The sequence below is a fragment of the Gouania willdenowi genome, chromosome 6, assembly GCF_900634775.1.
Source record: "Gouania willdenowi chromosome 6, fGouWil2.1, whole genome shotgun sequence".
In the NCBI taxonomy this organism is placed as follows: Eukaryota; Metazoa; Chordata; class Actinopteri; order Blenniiformes; family Gobiesocidae; genus Gouania; species Gouania willdenowi.
Genome location: NC_041049.1, coordinates 16,130,476 through 16,150,092, shown reverse-complemented (window position 1 = coordinate 16,150,092; position 19,617 = coordinate 16,130,476). Strand labels below are relative to the sequence as shown.

Sequence of the window (19,617 nt, the reverse complement as noted above, 5' to 3'; positions counted from 1 at the left end):
TCTAGCAAGCTATAAAAACACAAACTGTTGCATATCTTGATCAAAATAATTGCTAACACCACCAATTCAGAGATCCTTGGTTGCCATGAGACTGTGGGGGTATGAGCCAAATTTAAAAAAATTAGGCCTCTAGGGGCACTGCAATTATGAGAAAATTATATCTCCTAAATGGCACAACCAAATTTGGTGGGTTTGACCTTGGTTCGCTCCTGGGACCGTATCTCAAATTTAATCGCGATTGGTCAAAGTGGGCGTGGCTTATTACTACATAGCATATAAATAAACAAACCTTTAATTCAGCTGAAGTATTATGTTGAGGGCTGTGAAATTTACAGGGTAATTATAGAAGAGCACACAGATCACCCATACCAAAAAGTGCACCACTAGGTGGCGCTATAATGGGTTGCACACGCATTTTGGCCTGTAACTTTAACACTTTAAATCACATCTTCCAAAACTTCATATCCACCTGTTCACAGCGAATGGCACGTCGGCCTGTGTCCTGACGCTCGCCACGAGCCCGTCATCCTTCATGACGTACTTCCACGGGCTCCTCAAATCCTGGAGGCCGAGTCGCGCGGGAAGGCTTGGCCCCCTTTCATAACTGCTTGCAGTTCTAGTTTTGTTATTGTATTCAATTATATAATATTTTTATGGTTAGAGGCACATGTACACTAACTTTTGGCTACTAGGGGTGCTAATCCAGTAACTTTCACACAAGTGCCCCTAGTGCGGACAAGCACTGTCACAAAAATCAACAAACAGTCAGTCGGGCCAACCTCCCTTGTCTTTTGATTGTGTATGCAGACAGTAGTTGACCTGTAACTTTGGGATAAGGATTGGCTCTAAGGGCTGGGTCAGTCGGGCTGGGGTGTGAAGCGGGCTGGAGGAGCGGCCTTTGCCGCCGTTGCCCTCCCCTCCCTGCCGCTGGAGGACCGGCAATCGGCCCTCCTCGCCACGTTGGTGGTGCTCCCCCCCTACACCCTGGCCTTGCCGCTGTCGGTGGCTGGGGTCGGGGCGGACGGGGGACGGGGGCGTCGCCGTCCCCTCCGACCCCCAGCGAAGGGGGTCGACAACGGCCACACGACAAAAAAAGTAAAAAGTATGTATGTATAATTTGTGCTGATATCGGATTAAATTGATTCCGGTATCGGCCAACACTCAAGGCTGAAATATCGGCATTGTATCGGTAGTGAAAAACATGGATCGGGACATCCCTACTACATTCATATGTGTGCGTGTGTATGTGTGTGGCTTTTGTGGTAGATTAAAATCTGTTTCAAAACTGAAAGTTCAGATTGGAGCTCAAATGTTTGTTTTAAACACTCTTTTTGACATTGTTGTAGAAGCTTCGTGCAATGCATTGTGGGATGCGGAGTCTAGTAGACGGATACATAGAAGTGTTTTTACTTCATTGTTAACGTGATTAGTCAAAGAACAATAGCAGAAATATGTTGGGAAGTCACTATAGTAGTGTTTTTGGGTGAAAACACAAGAAACTATGGAAATCTTCGATTTTACTGATCTATGTGATCTACACTAAGTTTTTATCTAATACAAATACAGTTTTTTTTTTTTTTTTTTTTTTTTTAAAGGAATTTTTGGGCTCTAGTGGCCTTTATATGACAGTTGCTTGACAGGAAAGGGATCAGAGAGAGCAGGGAATGACACGCAGCAAAGGATCCCAAGCCGGGAATCGAACCTGGGACCGGCTGCAGGTGAGGAACTACAGCCTCCATTTATGGGGCGGGCGCTCAACCCACTGAGCTAAACACCACCCCACAAATACAGTTTTAACACACATGTATCTGATCACATTAGACTTCATTGTTAAACATGAGAAACGATGCTGCTCATGTGTCAGCATGTGAAAATGTCTTATACGTTAGTGATCAACTGGTAGGCATGTCCTAATGCGTAGACAAATCTAAGACCTTGTGTCTACTTGCAGAAACAAAATCAAACCAACCTTTTGTGGTGATCTGGATATCGGGGCCGGGGAGTGGGACCTCATGTTTTTAGCCGAGGAACCTGAGGAGAAAAAGGACAAAATTTAATTACACGAGTACTTTTCCAACAGCGTGGCACAGCATGAGTCATGCAAGCATTCACAGAGAGCAGAGAAAGCCGGCGCTTAAAGCATTGATGAGTCAAACAAGAGCTGATGTTTTGCAGGTCCTTTAGATAGCCTTCAGCAGCAGTAGCAGCTGCGGCTGCTCTATAGAATTAGGGAAGAAAAGGAGCTTTTTGCACTGCCGGGCATTGCACTACATCAGAAAGCACAAGGAAATCAGTCAAGTCAGTTGCATCTGTAAATAAAGAGCAGTTGGGTTGATGGTAAAGACAGGTGTAGTTGAAATGTAATGGCATGTCTTTCTCAAAGGGAATTGAAATATATTATTTAGGTTGCTTCTCTATAACTACCAGTTCTTATATCTGAAGACCTGTTGCATGTTAGCTGCATGGCACCATGACTCAACACCCACAATTTGTTGATACCACATAAAAGCTCAGAAATCACAGTTGCAGGGGTTGACCTGTGGTGTGACCGGTAACTAGCCCAAACTTCTTGCCCTAACTAAACTATTGTACAGGGTGTGCCCAGCCCAAGAAGATAAAATGTGTACTCCCATTTCTCTGGACACACTCTTGCTTCTGATACTCGCATGGTGTGAGCTGTTGCTAAATTTTACTTGTAAACAACAAAATATTAGTATCACTCTTGCCATCTTTCCTCAAAGCTGTTCAATTAAAATATCTGGGAGGAAGGTAGAGAAAACCCTTACAGAATCCTGGAACTGAGTAAAATATATTAGGCATTAACCTTTGCCTGTCAAAGCTGAAACACATTATCAAACTTGTTTGGATCTTGGTTGATACCACGTGTCAAACTCAAAACCCAAGGACCAAATTCATCCTTTTAGAGCATTCAATGACAGAGAAAACATGAATCACTGTGGAAAATACCAACTAATTCAGTTGTAGATATCTCAGCCCCTTTAAATACACTATTTACATGAATCTCCACAATATTTGCAGGACTCATCGTTTCCCCATGTTTGTATCACATAATAGCAGTCAGTTTAACCTCAAACTGTTGAAAGAAATCAAGATTTTTTAAAAATCATGCAAGTTTCCTCAAATTATTTCACTAGATTTCCCCAAATTAAATAAAAAAATATTATGGATTGAATATTGTCAGTGCCTTATATATTTGTATATCATTTACACATGAAGTGCAAACTAGGGCACATTAATGTTGAAATTGCTTGTTTTTCCACCTATAATCTGCGGCCCATTTCAAATTATTTTTCTTCCTTTTTGGTCCCTGATTTAACATGTTTAAAACATATGTACCCCACACCCACCACTCAAATACAAACATTTCAAGCTTGTTAGTTCAGAAAAGTCTCTCCAAGTCGTATATATGTGGAGGAAATAAAGGCAAACCAAGCCTGGGAAGCAGGAGGAGGAGGAGTGGTTGGAAGCACCAGGTGTCAAAAGCCAGACAGGAAAATTAGTACCATTCTTCATTGAAGGAGTCACTGAGATCGGACTGTTTACCTGAGTATGGTGGCCTGGGAGGAACAGGAGGGCAAAGCAATTTGCCAACAGAGTCAGAGAAGGTTGGGGCTCCTTTGACACTGTCTAGGCTCCAACTACTGGCAGTTGGTCTCACTTCACAGCACAGAGAAACACGGCAGAGGTCACATATAACATGGCGTGGGTCACACATGGGAAACGTAACATAACACAATGCAATGACAGGGCATGTTATGAATGGAATGACTGACGTGAAATAAACTGTTGCTGGTTCTTCGACAATATGGGGGGAAAATGTCCCAAACCACACAATATTATTTATATTAAAAATATATATATCTTAATCATTTATTAAGACAGTGGTTCTCAACCTTTTCAGATCGCAACCCCCAAAATAAAGGTGCCAGAGATCAGGGACCCCCACTGTAGATGAAGGTGGTTGAACACAGACATGAACATTGAAGAACAGTCATGTGGTCATCTATAAGGGGGAATAAAGGGGAGAGATTTTGGGGCCCATCCATAAAGTCAGCAAAATGATGGTCCTTTGTTCTATGAATCTGTGATAACCACATTTATTTATTTATCTGAATAATATCCACTGTTATCCAGGACGTTGGTATTATTTGCGCCATAGTATATAGTCATCTTAAAGATGTAAATCCTTGTTTTAATCAGAAATAAAATGGGTTAAACGTGACCAAAAATGGTGGAAAAGGTGGTGAAATGGGATTTAAAAAAAACACAAATTGGTTAAAAGTGGCAAATTAGTGTCAAAAACAGACAAAAAGGGTTCAAAGTGTCAATATTGGAACAATAATTTTCATTTGGCAAATAATGGGCATGACGAATTATGAATCTGGTTAATTGGCAAAAATAAGCATGAAATATTGTGAAAAGAGGTTCAAAGTGACAATAATGAGTCATCATATGTGACATTAGGTGGGAAAGGGTTTATAAGTGCCGAAAATGTCTTGAAAGTGCAAAGAATGTGCAAAAAAGGTATTGAAATTTGATAGAGAAGTGGCAGAAATGGGAGTAGTGTAGCAAAAATACATTAAAAGGAGGAAAAATATGGCAAGAAAATTGATAAAAACAGGGCAAATTTGGTGTTTGCCGAAAAAGGGTAAAAATAAGCAAAAATGGGCTCAAATTTAAAAAAAAAATTTTTCATAGTTTCTTAAACTCCCCAAGGTTGAGAACCCCTGTATTAAGCTACCAAAATAAACTGCCCTTTAATTCAGAGCAAAAAGACAAATTGAACATTGAACAGCAGTTCCAACGTCTATCATTTGACGAGTGATGGGATAGAAAACAGACGCTTTCAGCTAAATATACAACGGTGTGTGTATCAGATATTTTCACATCTTTGTTTCTTCAATCATTTCATTCCTTAGATTTGTTCTCGTTGCTTTTGAAGTGAGTTAAAACAAGCTCAGATGAACTCATGTCAGATGTCTCACGTCTCTGGTTTGCATTAACGCTGTCAATCACGGGCTATTGTTTGACAGCACTAAATATACACACTTTTTTTTTTTTTCATTTTGGGTGAGAAAATAGATTAAATATTAAAGACAAAATTGATTATTCTTCATCAGTATTATCAAAGGAAAACTAACTGTTCGCATTTTTATCATGTCGGAGAAGTAAAGGTTATGTTTTTAACATCCTTTTTTGATGCTGATCACAGCCGGTTACTATGGCAACAAAGGATGCAGAGACACACAGTAGATCAAGTGCAGTCCAGCATGTTTGGGATGACATTTAAATATATATACAGTATATATATTTTAATATTTGATTCATCTAATTTAAAAATGTGGGATCCATCATGTTTGGTTTAACTTCACTGCAACATGACTCATCAGTCTCTGGAAGAAGAATGAGAAGCCATTTCAGGCATTAGCATTGTTCCTCTGCAAAATGAAAACACAACGTACTTTTCAAACAAAAACTCTGACAGTGATGTTTTAATCACAGCTTTGTTTAGCACAGGAAACTGTCATGCTTTTCTCACATTTTGAGCCTTTGATGTGACCTTTGATGCTTCTTATGTTCTAGCCTCTCTCTCTCTTTAATTGTGTGCAGGATTATTTTTAGGGCGAGCTACCGGACTCAAAACGCCACTCTCTCTGTTCTTCTTCTTCTTCTTGTTGTGTACACTAGTTAAAATCGCTACTCCTCTGTTATTCATGAACAGTTCGAGCTGAAATTTGGTAGCTATAATCTATAGATGTGTACGCATCAACACCCGGAGCCTGAGAGTCGATTTCTCATTTATTAGCAAGTCAAATATTATGACGGTTGGTGGTACCGAATCATTGGCACATACCAATATATAAATGGGGCCAATTACCTCGTACGTGTCACTGGGGACCCCATGGGGCCCATTTTTCGACAAGATCCATTTCCGGTAATTTCCAAATTTATAGGAACATAGTAGTGTGATATATTGTTTCAAAGGTAATTCAACGTAGATTACGATTATGCCTCACACAATTCAATTAGGGCCCACCCCCCTTTTCCGGCAATTTCCATTAAAGTTGTTTTCTCATTTATTTGTGAGTGAAATATTGCGACAGTTGGTGGTACCAAATCATTGACACATACCAATATATGAATGGGGCCCATTGCTCCGTATGTGCCACGAGGGCACCAGGACCCCCGGGGGCCCCATTTTTCAAATGGCTACTCCTTCGTTAATGTTTATCAGAACATACGTAGTCGCGTGATGAATCGTTTCAAAGGCAATTCAACTTCAATTGCAATTTTACGGCGCACAATTTGATTTGTTTTACTCGGTGGAACCGAGTCATTTTACTGGATTTTCTGGAACGTGGTACGTGCTACTCGGCGCGGAGACGGGCCCGGCCGTAGTTCATCAGAACTTGTTTGCTTTATTTTCTCCAAGAGACGATAACAGGCAGAATGACAACAGGAAAAGGAAAGGTGAATATTAGTTCAACACTGAGTTCCTGCTTTTAAAAAAAACTTGATTTTTGAGTCGTGGGGTAGGAAAATGTGAAGTACTTTGCATTTTGTGTAAAACTTCTAATTTCTCAGTACTTATTAAAACCATGATAGAAGTTAAATGCGTAAATCTGTGAGTGCAACAGTATGTAGTTATAGTTTGATGTTGGAGAAACTCACACTCCACATTTTCCACTCCATTGTGTCCATGAAGGTGTGATGTAACCATATTGTGCGGCTTTATGGATTTCTCGGCGTTTATAGATCACACTTAAATCACATGGAGAAGTGCGTGATTGTGTGTGAGTCACATGGATGCTATCGCCGCCAAACTCTAACATTCCAAGGTGTCTGTGCGTTGATTCTACTCGTGTATATAGCAGAAAACATTTCATAAGCTGTTGTTTTCGCTGTGAAAATCAACACTGGGTACACTTTCGTGCCTAGTTGTTAAAGAAAAACATCTGACGGGTAGCCACACCCATGTGTCGGATGAGGAAAAAAATAGTAACTGTCTTTTAACAAGCTTTCAGGGTGAGAAACTGTGGAAAAACTGTGCATGTTTGTGTGTGCGTGTGGCTTTTTATATCCATAAAGAGATACTTGAGTGAAAAAAGATCCCTGAAGCCAGTGGCCAAACTGTCTCACAGACACACACACACACACACACACACACACACACACACACACACACACACACACACACACACACACACACACACACACACACACACACACACACACACACACACACACACACACACACACACACACACACACACACACACACACACACACACACACACACACACTGGTGTAAACATGGGTTAGTAATAGCTTGTTACTGCTGGAGCAGATGAGCATGACTGGCCTCAGACGTCAGCTTTTCCTCTTCAGTAATCCTAACAAATACTATGGAAGCCTGTCTGCCACTAATAAAGAAAGTCATAATTATGGGACAGAAAGTCATAATTATGACTTTTTTAATCTCTTTTTATCTCATAATTATGACTTTCTATCTCAATTATGACTTCCTTTCTCATAATTATGACTTTACTAACTCAATTATGACTTTCTATCTCATATTTATGACTATTATCTCATAATTATGACTTTCTGTCCAATAATTATGACTTTTTTGTCATAGTCATAATTACGAGATAGAAAGTCATAATTATGCGATAGAAAGTCAAAATTATGAGAAAACATGTCATAATTATGAGTGAGTGAAGTCATAATTATGAGAAAGTCATAATTATTTGTGAGTAAAGTCATAATTATGAGAAAGTCATAATTATTTGTTCGTAAAGTCATAATTATGGGAAAGAAAGTCATAATTATTTGTTAGTAAAGTCATAATTATGGGAAAGAAAGTCATAATTATTTGTTAGTAAAGTCATAATTATGAGAAAGAGTCATAATTATTAAATAAAAAGTCCTAATTATGAGAAAGAAAGTCACAACTTTATTTCTCCTAATAATACTAACTCATAATTATGACTTTCTTTCTCCTAATTTTGACTTTACTAACTCATAATAATGACTTGCTGTAGTGATTTTCTCATTTTATGAGGCAGAAACGGGCTTCCATAGAATACACACATGTTGGGGAAGAATGTTATAAAGACTAAGCCCATCATTCAGAATAAGCGTACCGTGTGTGTTTACATGAACCTCTAGATAAAAAACATGAGGCTGATATTTACCTTTCTCTGGAGCTGAGAGGTTGGGGTCACTCCTGGGTAAAGTAGCATCTACTATCTGATGAGGAGTTGCTCTCTGCAGGAGAAAACAACACTATGAAACTCATTCATAATAAAACACAGGTGGATAGAAGCAGAGGTCAGTGTAATGTGTTACACGTACTCACATTACTGTAATTGAGTTGCTTTTATTATACTTCTTTCTAAATCAGTAACTTTAGTTATTTTAAAAGAAGTAAAGTAAATGTTATATTTCTAAACCCAAACATTACTGACTAAATTATAATTTTTTGTGTGTTTTTTTTTAAATTTATTTCATAATCTGCCACTTTCTATGGCTCAGGTTGGTGTTTCTACCCATTATGTTGTTACTCACATGGCACATTAGGCCTGGCACTGTTTTAGAGTTCATATATGTAGCTTTACTTAGAACCATGAGAATTTATTTCATTTTGAATAGAATTCATTGGTGCTATTTTATTTAAAAAAAAAAAATGTACAATTTGACAAACCTTTTATTTTATACAGATGCCTTAGTGGAAACAAAATGTATTACCAAAAACTAGTAACTTTTACTTTGAGTACTATTTAAGCGAGCTACATTTACTCGTACTTGAGTATTTTATGTATAACTTACTTGTACTTGAGTACAATTTCAATCAAGTAACAGTACTTCTTTGTGAGTAGGATATATCAGTACTCTGTAATACACCATTATTTATTATTAGCTGATAAATTGTGAGCAAATCTGCATGTTTTTATCTTTCTTCTTGTTTTGCAGTAGAGGATATTTTTAGAAGTAGGTGAACCCATCCGCCGCTCCATAATTGCTCTAATTAAAACAAATGATCATTGATTCAAATGATCAATATCGCATTAACGGCTAATATCACGTCCTGCTGTCAGTGTGGGGAAAGGAAACAGCTGAGTCACACAAACACGTGAAGTGCACAGAACGATGAATGGCTTTGAAAAGCTATGGCGTTATTTTTCCATTCGCTGACCGAGGCCTGTTCACATTGATCAAGTGTGGGATTGTGTTACACACTTGTCCTTTGGCTCAAAGAGACGTACAGTATGATGTTACCATGCTAACTTTAGCTCAACAGGATTGTGTGTTTTCCTCCTCACTGAAATGAGCCAAAGAAAGAGTTTAAGGACGCATCAGCAACAGCAGCTGCTCTTGAAAATGTGCACGTCTCAGCTAACAAAGGCCTTTGAGTTGGTTGGCCCTCATTCATCAGCACCTTTTTTTTTTTTCTCCTCCACCCGTAGACACATTGGTCATAGTTGAGATATGTTGCACATTACAAAGGTGACCTTGTTTTCTGGCAAAGTGTGCACCTAATGTGGCGACTGCAGCGCTGCACAAATGTAGACTCATTTTTTATGATGTCGCTTATTTGCTACATCAAGCCGTGGAGCTGAAAGGCAAAGAGGACTCAGGATACCCTGAAATAAACAGTGGAGATAAAGTAAATGACACCTTTACTGTAGCACTGTGTCTTTCCTTGATCATCAAAGCTCAATGTTGGATACAATGGGAAAAAAAAAAATATATATATATATATATATATATATATATATAGAAGTCTCCAGGGAATAACTTTTGCTTGGGGCTTTTATTTTGAAACCAGCCACAGGACTTTTACCATCATAATATTTCTTATCTGTGGAAATACGACAAAGCTAGAAGCTAAATTATTATTATTATATATACAAGTACAGTGCCTGTAGGAGGTATGTATTCATATTGACATTACCAGGAGTTCCACAGTGTGGAACATCACCAAAATGTATTCAGTTGTTCCTTGACTCATTATCAACATTTCCTGAAAATTTCACCAAAATCCGTTCATAACTTTTCAAGTTATCGTGTACGAACAGACAGCGTCACACTGCATTAGCTTAGCATTAGCATAGAATAGAACAATGATGATGACATCACTGTTGATGACATCATCAGTGTTATAAAACAATGTTTAACAGGAGTTCCACAGTGTGGATTGTTTCAAATTGGTTTTGAAATGACCAAATTCCTCCAAAATTACGGATGCACACACTCAGGGTGTTTGGAAGCCATTGACAAAGTTTCAGGTCGATCAGACACTGAAGTCGAGGAGATGTTCGCTCAACGGACACACACACAGACCTTTCTTGCATTATAGATACTATTATCCTATGTTGGCATTTATTTTTGTTGTTACTGTCTGCTATTCTATTGTGTTGCTGCAACACGTAAACTTCCCCTATGGGGCTCAATAAAGGTCGATTCTATTCATACAGTAGGCTATAAGGACTTGGACTATTTTAACATTTTTTAATGAACTAAAAGGTCTGTTTTTACAATAGTGCATTACTTTTTGATTTACATTTACCATAAAAAAAAGTAACTCAGTAACGTAACTGAGTCACTTTTTAAATGTAACACTAAAAAGTTTTGCACGTTGCATTATGGGAATGGGAAAATTGTGTCCGTAGAAGAATGAAAAGATGGCGCAGAAGAAGAAAACGTTTTTATAGACAGTCATTATCTTGACACCATTTTTGTTCTGGTTTGTTTATGTTCCTTGTGATACGACGTCAGACATTATATTTTGGAAGTATTATAGTGTGAACATGGAAAGCCACAATATCAATATCCGTCAATGTTTTGGCACAAATAAAATTGAGTTTTTGGGGTCACAGCGGCATCAGTAGAGGATGGGAACAACTTTTGGATGGCATACAGGTACTGTATAAAAAATAGTTATCATCCCTAGCAGCTTTATTAGTAAACACGCGGTAATTCCACATGTGCTTGATGTAGGATTAACATGAAGGTTGTGCGTGTGTGTGTGTGTGTGTGTGTGTGTGTGTGTGTGTGTGTGTGATCACCTGTGTAGGATCCAGTGGGTTAGGGAAGATGGCACTGACTGGCCGATCTCGTGGAGAAAGGCAGGCGTTCTCTCTGGAATGCTTGTGTTTCTCAGCCATTTGTGGTGAACCTAGAACAAGGGATGTGAGTTGTTAGACTGTGTTCACACACACACACACACACACACACACACGTATATATATATATATATAAATAAATAAACACACACAAAGGCGCATGAGAGCGCATAAGGGGCCAAACTGCAAGGAGGTGTTTGTCTATTTATCCACAAGTACTGGCAATCAGGAAAGGCTAATCCCTCTCTCTCTCCTTCAGCCTCACTAGCTCCACAACATGATCAATGACCTTGTCCCGCCTGTGCACACACACGCATACGCACACACGCTCTCACGCACGCACACACACACACACACACAACCACTCCTCTTGCCTCTACTATTACAATAGATATTCTATAATTGGCCATAGAAAATATGCGGCACATCAAAAGCCTTCACAAACAAACATGTAAATCCTTTATTCCTCATGTACGTTGCTGCAGCTGCTGCTGCTTCAGTATAGATTTCCTTTCAGTGTGGGGGTCACTTATAATTGTACTTGCGTATATGATAATTAATTACAATTATGCCGTAATTATAATTGTAATTTTTTAAATCCGTTGCTGTTGTAATTGTAATTAAATTGCAATTGAATTCAAGATAATTGACCTAGTAATTGTAATTACCATGAAAATTCTATAAAAATTGTCAATTCGAATTTAACGTTAAACTGGGTAACCATGTTACAGTTCTATGCACAGTTCTACTCATATGTAGCTAACTATTATTAAAATATGTTTCATATTAAGCTTTCTCACAGTGACACAAAAAAGGCTCAGATGCCGACACAAAAAATATTAAAAGCTATATTTTCATTGATGAGGAAGCCTAACAAGGTGACCAATATATACTGTATTTGTTGTTAGTTTATTGTATTTTACAGCTGATTTAGGACCGATTATCATTAGAGACGCTAACAGAAAGCGAACACGAGGGAGGTTAAATTTTATTAGGTCATTTATTTCAGGCTCAGTAATTGTGAGTAAGGCAAGGCAAATTTATTTATATAGCGCATTTCATACTCAAGGCAACTCAATGTGCTTTACATGATAAAACATTCAATTGTTTAAAATCAATAAGAACATTTAAAATCATCAGTAAAATCAATAAGAACATTTAAAATCATCAGTAAAATCAATTAAAATCATCAGTAAAATCATCATGACATCAACAACATGACTAAAAATCTCTCTCTCAATCATATGCAGTAGAGAAAAAAAGTGCCTTTAACTTTGATTTAAAAATGTTCACATTGGATGCTGACTTCAGCTCTGCTGGCAGTTTGTTCCACTTCTTTGCAGCATAACAACTAAAAGCAGCATCACCATGTTTACTGTGAGCTCTGGGCTCCACTATCTGACCTGTGTCCATAGATCTGAGAGACCTGCTGGGTTCATACCTGACTATCATGTCACTGATGTATTCTGGACCAAACCCATTCACAGATTTATACACCAGCAGCAGAACTTTAAAGTTTATTCTGAGGCTGACTGGGAGCCAGTGTAAAGACTTTAAAACTGGACTAATGTGTTCTGACCTCTTTGTTCTGGTTAAGACCCGAGCTGCAGCGTTCTGAACCAGCTGTAGCTGTTTGATGCTCTTTTGGGGGATTAATTGTAATTGAAATTTAGTAATTCATAACATATTTGGAATTCACTTTCTGAGAATATATTAAAAAAAAAAAGTAATTTAATTGTAATTGGAAAAAAATGCTGATCGCTGTAATTGTAATTGAACATGGATAATTGAAAATGTAATAGTAACTGAAAAATGTAATTGACCCCAACCCTTTCTCCATCTATTATTATGGGATGTGAAAGCATTTGGTGGAGATAACCACTTCTGGCTCCGTTTCAGACTATAGACCACAGCTGGTAATAATTCTCCATCAGCTTTATGGGTAGACAGAGGGTGCTTTTATAAGGGCGGGGCATGCTGTCAGCAACCTGCCAAAGGGGAGGGGACACACTTCTATAAATGTCTTCATATATTCCTTACTTTATATGTTTGGGATCAGGCAGCATGTTTTTTTACCACCTCAACACAGCGCTCAGAGGGCAGCCAAAAAAAAAAAGGAGTTATCCCATCCTGCTGCATTGGCCTGTCTTTGGATGAAGCTGGGATGATGGTGTAGTGGTGTATTAGTGCTCCACTGGGAGGAATTTGCACAGCTATAATCATGGTGTATTCCATCTTGTTCTGTCTGTTGCATTTTCACCAGCCCCATGTTGTCTCATCCCTTTTCATTTGCTATTCCTCCTATCAGCGACACCACATGTGGCTCTTTACGTCTCAATTCTAATTATTATACCTCCAGAAAACCTTTAAAGGTGGAAACTAATTAACCCCTTTTTTCTTTGACAATTTTGCTATTTCCTTTGGCCCATTTTTGCCCCTTTTCAAAAGGTTCTGACAATGTTTTCAGACTTTAGCTCTTTTTGCCAATACATATACATTTTCCCTGTTTTGTCAATTTTTGCAAGTTCTTTTTGACACTTATCACATTTCTGTGCTTTCTTTAATTTTTTTTGCCACTTTTTATCCAAATAAGCTAACTTTTTCCCAATAAATATCACTTCTTTCCTCTTTTCCCTACATTTTGCCTCTTTTCGTTTCACATTTTTGCCTTTTTTCACTATTGTTTGCCACATTTTGCCCATTTAAAGCTGAAGTTTGTAAGTTTTTTGTGGTGTAATTTGGTCAAAAATGTTGTTCGGAATCTTTAACATGTAGAAATCAAACATGTATTTAATTTGTTTTGCAAGAGGAAAAATTATGTTTAATGTATTTTGTTAAATTCTTGTTTTATTGTAATTATAAAGGGTTCAGTTTTGATCAGTGAAAATTGTTTGACACTTTTCACTCTTTTCTTGCTACTTTTGGACCATTTTTGGCCATCTGTTACCATGTCTGCCTCCAGCAGACTGGACTGGCCCACTTTGGGTCGATGGCCCAACGGGACGATGCTCGGTATGCCAGATGGCCAGTCCACCCCTGCTCCTAGCATGGTAGATACTGTATGTTGAAAAGATGTTCACTTTCTGGAAGGAAGCATGAAAATGTGTACATTTTTAATTGAATCCACGCTGGCACACCAACGCCCACTCAAAATCAAGAATTCCAAGATCGCCACCGTCCAAATTGCCAATTTGGATATTTTCTCATAACCATAAATGGTTCTTATTTGACATAGAAGCACTCTAAAACTTGACTTGATAAAAATGAAATATTTGCTATTAATATATAAGTCCAGAAATAACCAACTTCAACAAAAGTTTGCTAATAGAGAGGGGAGATACAACCTAAGGGAAATGCTTAATATGAAAGGTGTCAACCTATGGAATAGTTTAGATGAAAACCTGAAAAGTGCAGCTCGTGTGTAGAAATTCAAAATACATTATGAGTGAAATGTTTTGGAGAAATATGGAAATGACAGACCATTGCTCTTTATTTTTTAACTGTAAGTAACTCTGTAATAGCTGCGAATTAAAGAGTTGACCCACATGAGTTATTTTAAATGATTCCTCAGGCCAATATACAGCGCTTGACAGTATCAATGCTCCGAGCGGGGCTTCCCTCTTAAAATACCGCCTATGTAAGTTAGGAGAAGACGGACCTTTGTTGACCAGGTCATGTGACCTGGAGAACGTTTCACTTCACGGCAGTCACGTGACCACAGGCTGTGATTTACTCATGAAGCTAAAGCTTCTGCTAGTATTTTTCACTAAGTGGTGCTTTTTGGTCACTCCATCACTTCATCGCTCCACTGACACAATGACCAGGGAACAGTGTGTGTGTGTAGAAGCGGTGACGGAGGAGAGAGAGAGGTCTGATCACTTATTTTCCTTCTTCTACGGCCATACAGCACTAACCATAGACAGCTCCGCTCTTATGGTTTAAATGATCAACTTACGGAGTTACTAAATGATGAGTTCACTCAGAATGTAGGTTTATTCAATAAGTTAACCACTTTAATTGTGCCCCGATAAATTGAGGAAGTGTAGTACAGCCCTCTGCTGCAGCCGTCTTACTGTAGCGGGAGGGAGGGGCTGCTGCCTCGGCTCTACAAATGGTGAAGGACGGGGGAGTTGTCGCTTGAAGTCACTTAAAAAGTTCAAAATTTTCAACTTTGAGCATTGAGGTCACACTTGACCTAGTCGTTCAAATCACATAAGTCACGTCGCTTGAGGGGGGATAACTTGAGGTTGCGTCATTTACATTGATTTGAATGTAATCTAATCACTTCAGTCACTTCAGTCACTTCAGTCGCGTTCGGTGTGAACGAATCTTCAGTCATTTTGCGACAGATTCCTACTTACATAAAACTAACTCTCTCTTCAACCCACAGGTCAACTACTGTCTGCATACACAATTAAATAACAAGGAGGCTGGCCCGACTGACTGTTGATTTTTGCGACAGTGCTACGGCGCTTGTGGCTTCACGTAAACATTACAGGTCTAGCGCCCCTCGTGGCCAAAAGTTACACGGTGTTGCTTTAAAGGCTTTTTTCTTGTTGAAGTTACTATTTGAATATTTGTAATGATAATTAAATATGGGGTAGGCAACTATAAACTTTCTTGCTTCGACCAACTCCTTTCGTGATTTCATTACCGTGTAATGATGTATCTTGTTTTGGAAAAAAAATATGAATGTATTTGCTCAAATAAACTAAACTAAACTACAAAAAAGTGATTTTGTTTCAGCAACAATTCTGTATGACAAAGATCCCTTTTAAAGGGTGAACAATTTGATTAGGCCCGAGCGCCACGGCAAAGTGACACGGCAAAGGCGGTGCAGAAAAGCGGCACGGCAAAAGCGGTGCAGGAAAAGGCGATGCAGGAAAGGCGAAGTGGCAAAGGCGACGTGGCAATGGCGGCGCGGCGAAGGCGGCGCGGCAAAGGCGGCGCAGGAAAAGGCGACGCAGGAAAAGGCGACGTGGCAAAGCAGCACGGCAAAGGCGGCGTAGGAAAAGGCACTGTAGCAAAGGCGGCGTGGCAAAGGGGGCGCGGCGAAGGCGAGGGCCGTTTATCGCCGCTTGCGGCTATATTTTTCATTTATTTCACAGGAAGGATTATATCTATTGTGAACATCTTAGCCTAATATTGCACCATATCTGTCGGGCTATCCTATTGTTTCACCTTCTATTCAGTCTTTCATGTGTACACCTGGCTGTCATAAACACCCGTTAGTTTATACTGCGCTGGGTTTGGAGGAACTTTCTCTTTCCTAAAGGTAAAAGGTTCCGTCTGTCCTGCAGGACAACATGAATAAATGACCTAAATGTTTTCAGCCCGTGTAGTTTTCGGCTTGTGGAAGCTCGACCTCACCTCTAGCACTGGACGGAGCTGAACTGGTGACGTTGGGCGAGGCAGAGTGGTTGGAGCTGAGGCTCGAGGTAGATGGACTGGGCTGAGGATGAGAAGAGAACACTTTTAACAACAAACCATTTATGCATTCAACAATCTCCATTATTTTTATGTAGGAAGCGTGTCACATTATGTAAAAACCTCCTGGACTGATATTAAGATTAAATTATGATTCACAGTTTGGTGAAAGGTTTTTATTTTGTGTTTTTCCTTGCTTCACTTTGTGGTTAGTGCAGTGTTTTTTGGATCGTGACCTCATTTTGATATCACACATTTCTGGCGACCCCAAATCATTTTTTTTCCTTCTTCTAGAATTAGTTTTAGATCATGTTATTTTTTACTGTGTTTCAACAACAGAGTAGCCAGGATTAGTGCACAAACAGTGAGAAAATGCATCATTTTATTTAAAAATGTATTCATTAGTATACACAGTACAGTGAGGAAGGGGCTTAATGCAACTAATAGACTGATTACATCTATGGCTATTGTTGTCTTTAAATGCAAATTGAACTGAATGAAATGTATTACCATTGTTGGTATTTTGCTTTGTCGTCTTCTTGATTATTAATTACTGATTATTAGTCTTTTTATTGCCTATTCTGTTTAGTACTTATTGTGTATTTCTAGAAGTACAAACAGACAGAAGCAATATGATGAAACTTGTATAATTAAGAAATGTGGGTGTGATTAATTAAGTCTTTCTTCTTCCCACTCCCTTTCATGCAGATATTACAATTATAAGCGTACAAGCATCTTAACTATTATTTTGAACATCTCTGTTTTTCTCTGTTGGAGTTTCCTTGCACACAAATAGTGTTTTTTGTGTTCTTGTCCCTGCTCGAAAAAAAAAACAAATAAATGAAAATGAAAACGTATTTTACTATATTTGTATTTGAGAAATTGAAAGCATAAAATAATTGTTTAAGATTGTGTCGTCTTTTAATTATAAAAAAGAATTGTGTTTAAAACTACATTTTTTTTCAGTAATTATTTTTTTTTTCATTAATTACTAGATGTTTCATGCACTTCCATTTCAATTCTAGAATGTTGAGTGTAAGTAAGTTGGTCCTGTCCCCCCCCCCCCCACCCCCATTGAATTGTTAAGTTCAATCATTTCAGCACTTTTTAATCTTATGAAACCTAGATTGAGACTAAAAGCAAAAAAAAGTCAAATTGAGCAAAATATTTAAATGATCTTATTGTATATAAATATTCAGAACAAATATAGCATTGTCAGTTGCAAATTGTATTATTATTATTATCATTATTATTCTTTTATTTTTTTAATTAATAACACACTCGCACACATTTTTACATATATCAAATGTTATACCTATATAACCGTACATACATAATAAACAAATGTTAAAAAAAGAAAAAGAAAAATGGGAATTATTATTACTATTATTGTAGATTAATCTCTTATAAAAGTGTGTCCTGGTCAAGAAGCACACAAAACAAGTTACAGTTTCATAGACAATAATAAAATGTTCTTAAAATAATTAAATAAAACGTGAAACGCGCCCCCGAAAAGGAACAAGCAGCTCCGAAAATGGTAAATACTTAAAATAAAAAAGTACAGTCACAAAAAAAAGACTTTATGAAAGACAAAAAAAACAAAAAAAACAGATATTTTGAATTAAGAGAGCGTGACGGGATGGGGTATCATGTTAAATGAGCCAATCACAGAACTTGATGATTCTGTTCTTCTACACTTACTCAATTGATGGACTTTGGAATAAATTGATTTCTAACTATTCTCACTAACTTCCAACTATTCGTCTACTGATCTCCATTTATTTTTCAAAAGAAAGATAATAATAATGATTACAGCTCATTGCACAAAATGATACAATTCAATGAATAATCTGCAAAGTCATTTTCCCCCTTCCTGTGATTCTCTCATCCACGTTATTCCAGGCGTGCCAAGTGCCACAGTCAGTTTCCCAGAAGCTGTAGGCAGCTTTCTGATTGGCTGAATCTATAGTTTAGATTAGACTGAACGGAACACGGAAAAGAGCTTATTTGATCTAATCACAACCATTTGCGTTGCTGGACAATGTAGAGGACGAGTGGAAAAAAGGAGAAAGGGTGAGAGAAAGGTCAGAGATGAACAGAAATAAGAGTGGATTAAAGAAAATTGAAGCAAGGGAAATCTTTAAGGAGCAGGAGGGCAAATGTTAAAAAGTGGACTCAATCCACTGCTTACAGAGCATTTAAATGTGTGTGTACGTGACAGCAGAGGAGAGAGAGAGAGAGAGAGAGACGATACCTGCATGTTGAAGACTTCATCAGAGCTCTCCGATTGGCCTGTGATGTTGCTGACTTCGTTGGAGGCCTGGGACGACAGCGAGGAGGACGAGTAACGGTTCACTGCAGGGTAGCTGTTATAGGAGCTGAGGACACAACACACAGGTGATTGTAGTCCTTCAAAATAAAAGGAACAGGATGTAGCATTATTCTGTTTTCTTAAATAAAGGGTTTAACTCACCGCAATTTCAGCACAAAGAGCAGAAGTAGAAAAAGACAAAGGGAAGAAAATAACTGATTATTCAAAAGGAAATGGATGTCGTTGAAATAAAAAAAAAGTGTAAAAAACACACCAGAAAAGTGTAAAATAAAAAAAAAAGGCTGACATTACGTTGTCATTAGCATGAATAAGGTGTCATGAAGGCTGTCATTAAGTGTCATTTGCTAATACATGACACCTTTGGAGCCATGTTGGCATTTTTTGGGTTAGGTGGAGGGATGTAATGGGGTTAGGGTTAGGGGCAGAGGTCGACTACAACAAAAATTTCACCCCTGCATTTTCTGTCCAGACCAGCCCACTACATTATCAGAGGACACCACGTAGAAACCATTATTAAGTCGGTGATGCTCAACATGTGGCTCTTTATGCCTTCATTTTAATTACTATTCCCTCAAAAATACTTAAAATCTTTTCTTTTTATCTCCTTCTTACCTATTTTCTTTTTCCATTTTGCAACTTTCTTTGTCCCATTTTTGCCCCTTTTCAAAAAATGTTGACACTTTAAGACTTTTGTTACCTTTTGCCCAA

At 38.2% G+C, this 19,617-nt stretch overlaps 1 protein-coding gene across 1 annotated transcript in view; it reads right to left on the bottom strand.

Moving 5' to 3' along the window:
• dock4b (dedicator of cytokinesis 4b) overlaps nucleotides 1-19,617 on the bottom strand; it is a 212,757-nt gene that overhangs the window by 7,012 nt on the left and 186,128 nt on the right. Inside the window, 6 exon segments of the mRNA XM_028448884.1 lie at nucleotides 1,970-2,031; nucleotides 3,565-3,678; nucleotides 8,220-8,292; nucleotides 11,094-11,203; nucleotides 16,521-16,602; nucleotides 18,832-18,943. Coding sequence (XP_028304685.1) covers nucleotides 1,970-2,031; nucleotides 3,565-3,678; nucleotides 8,220-8,292; nucleotides 11,094-11,203; nucleotides 16,521-16,602; nucleotides 18,832-18,943 — 553 coding nt within the window.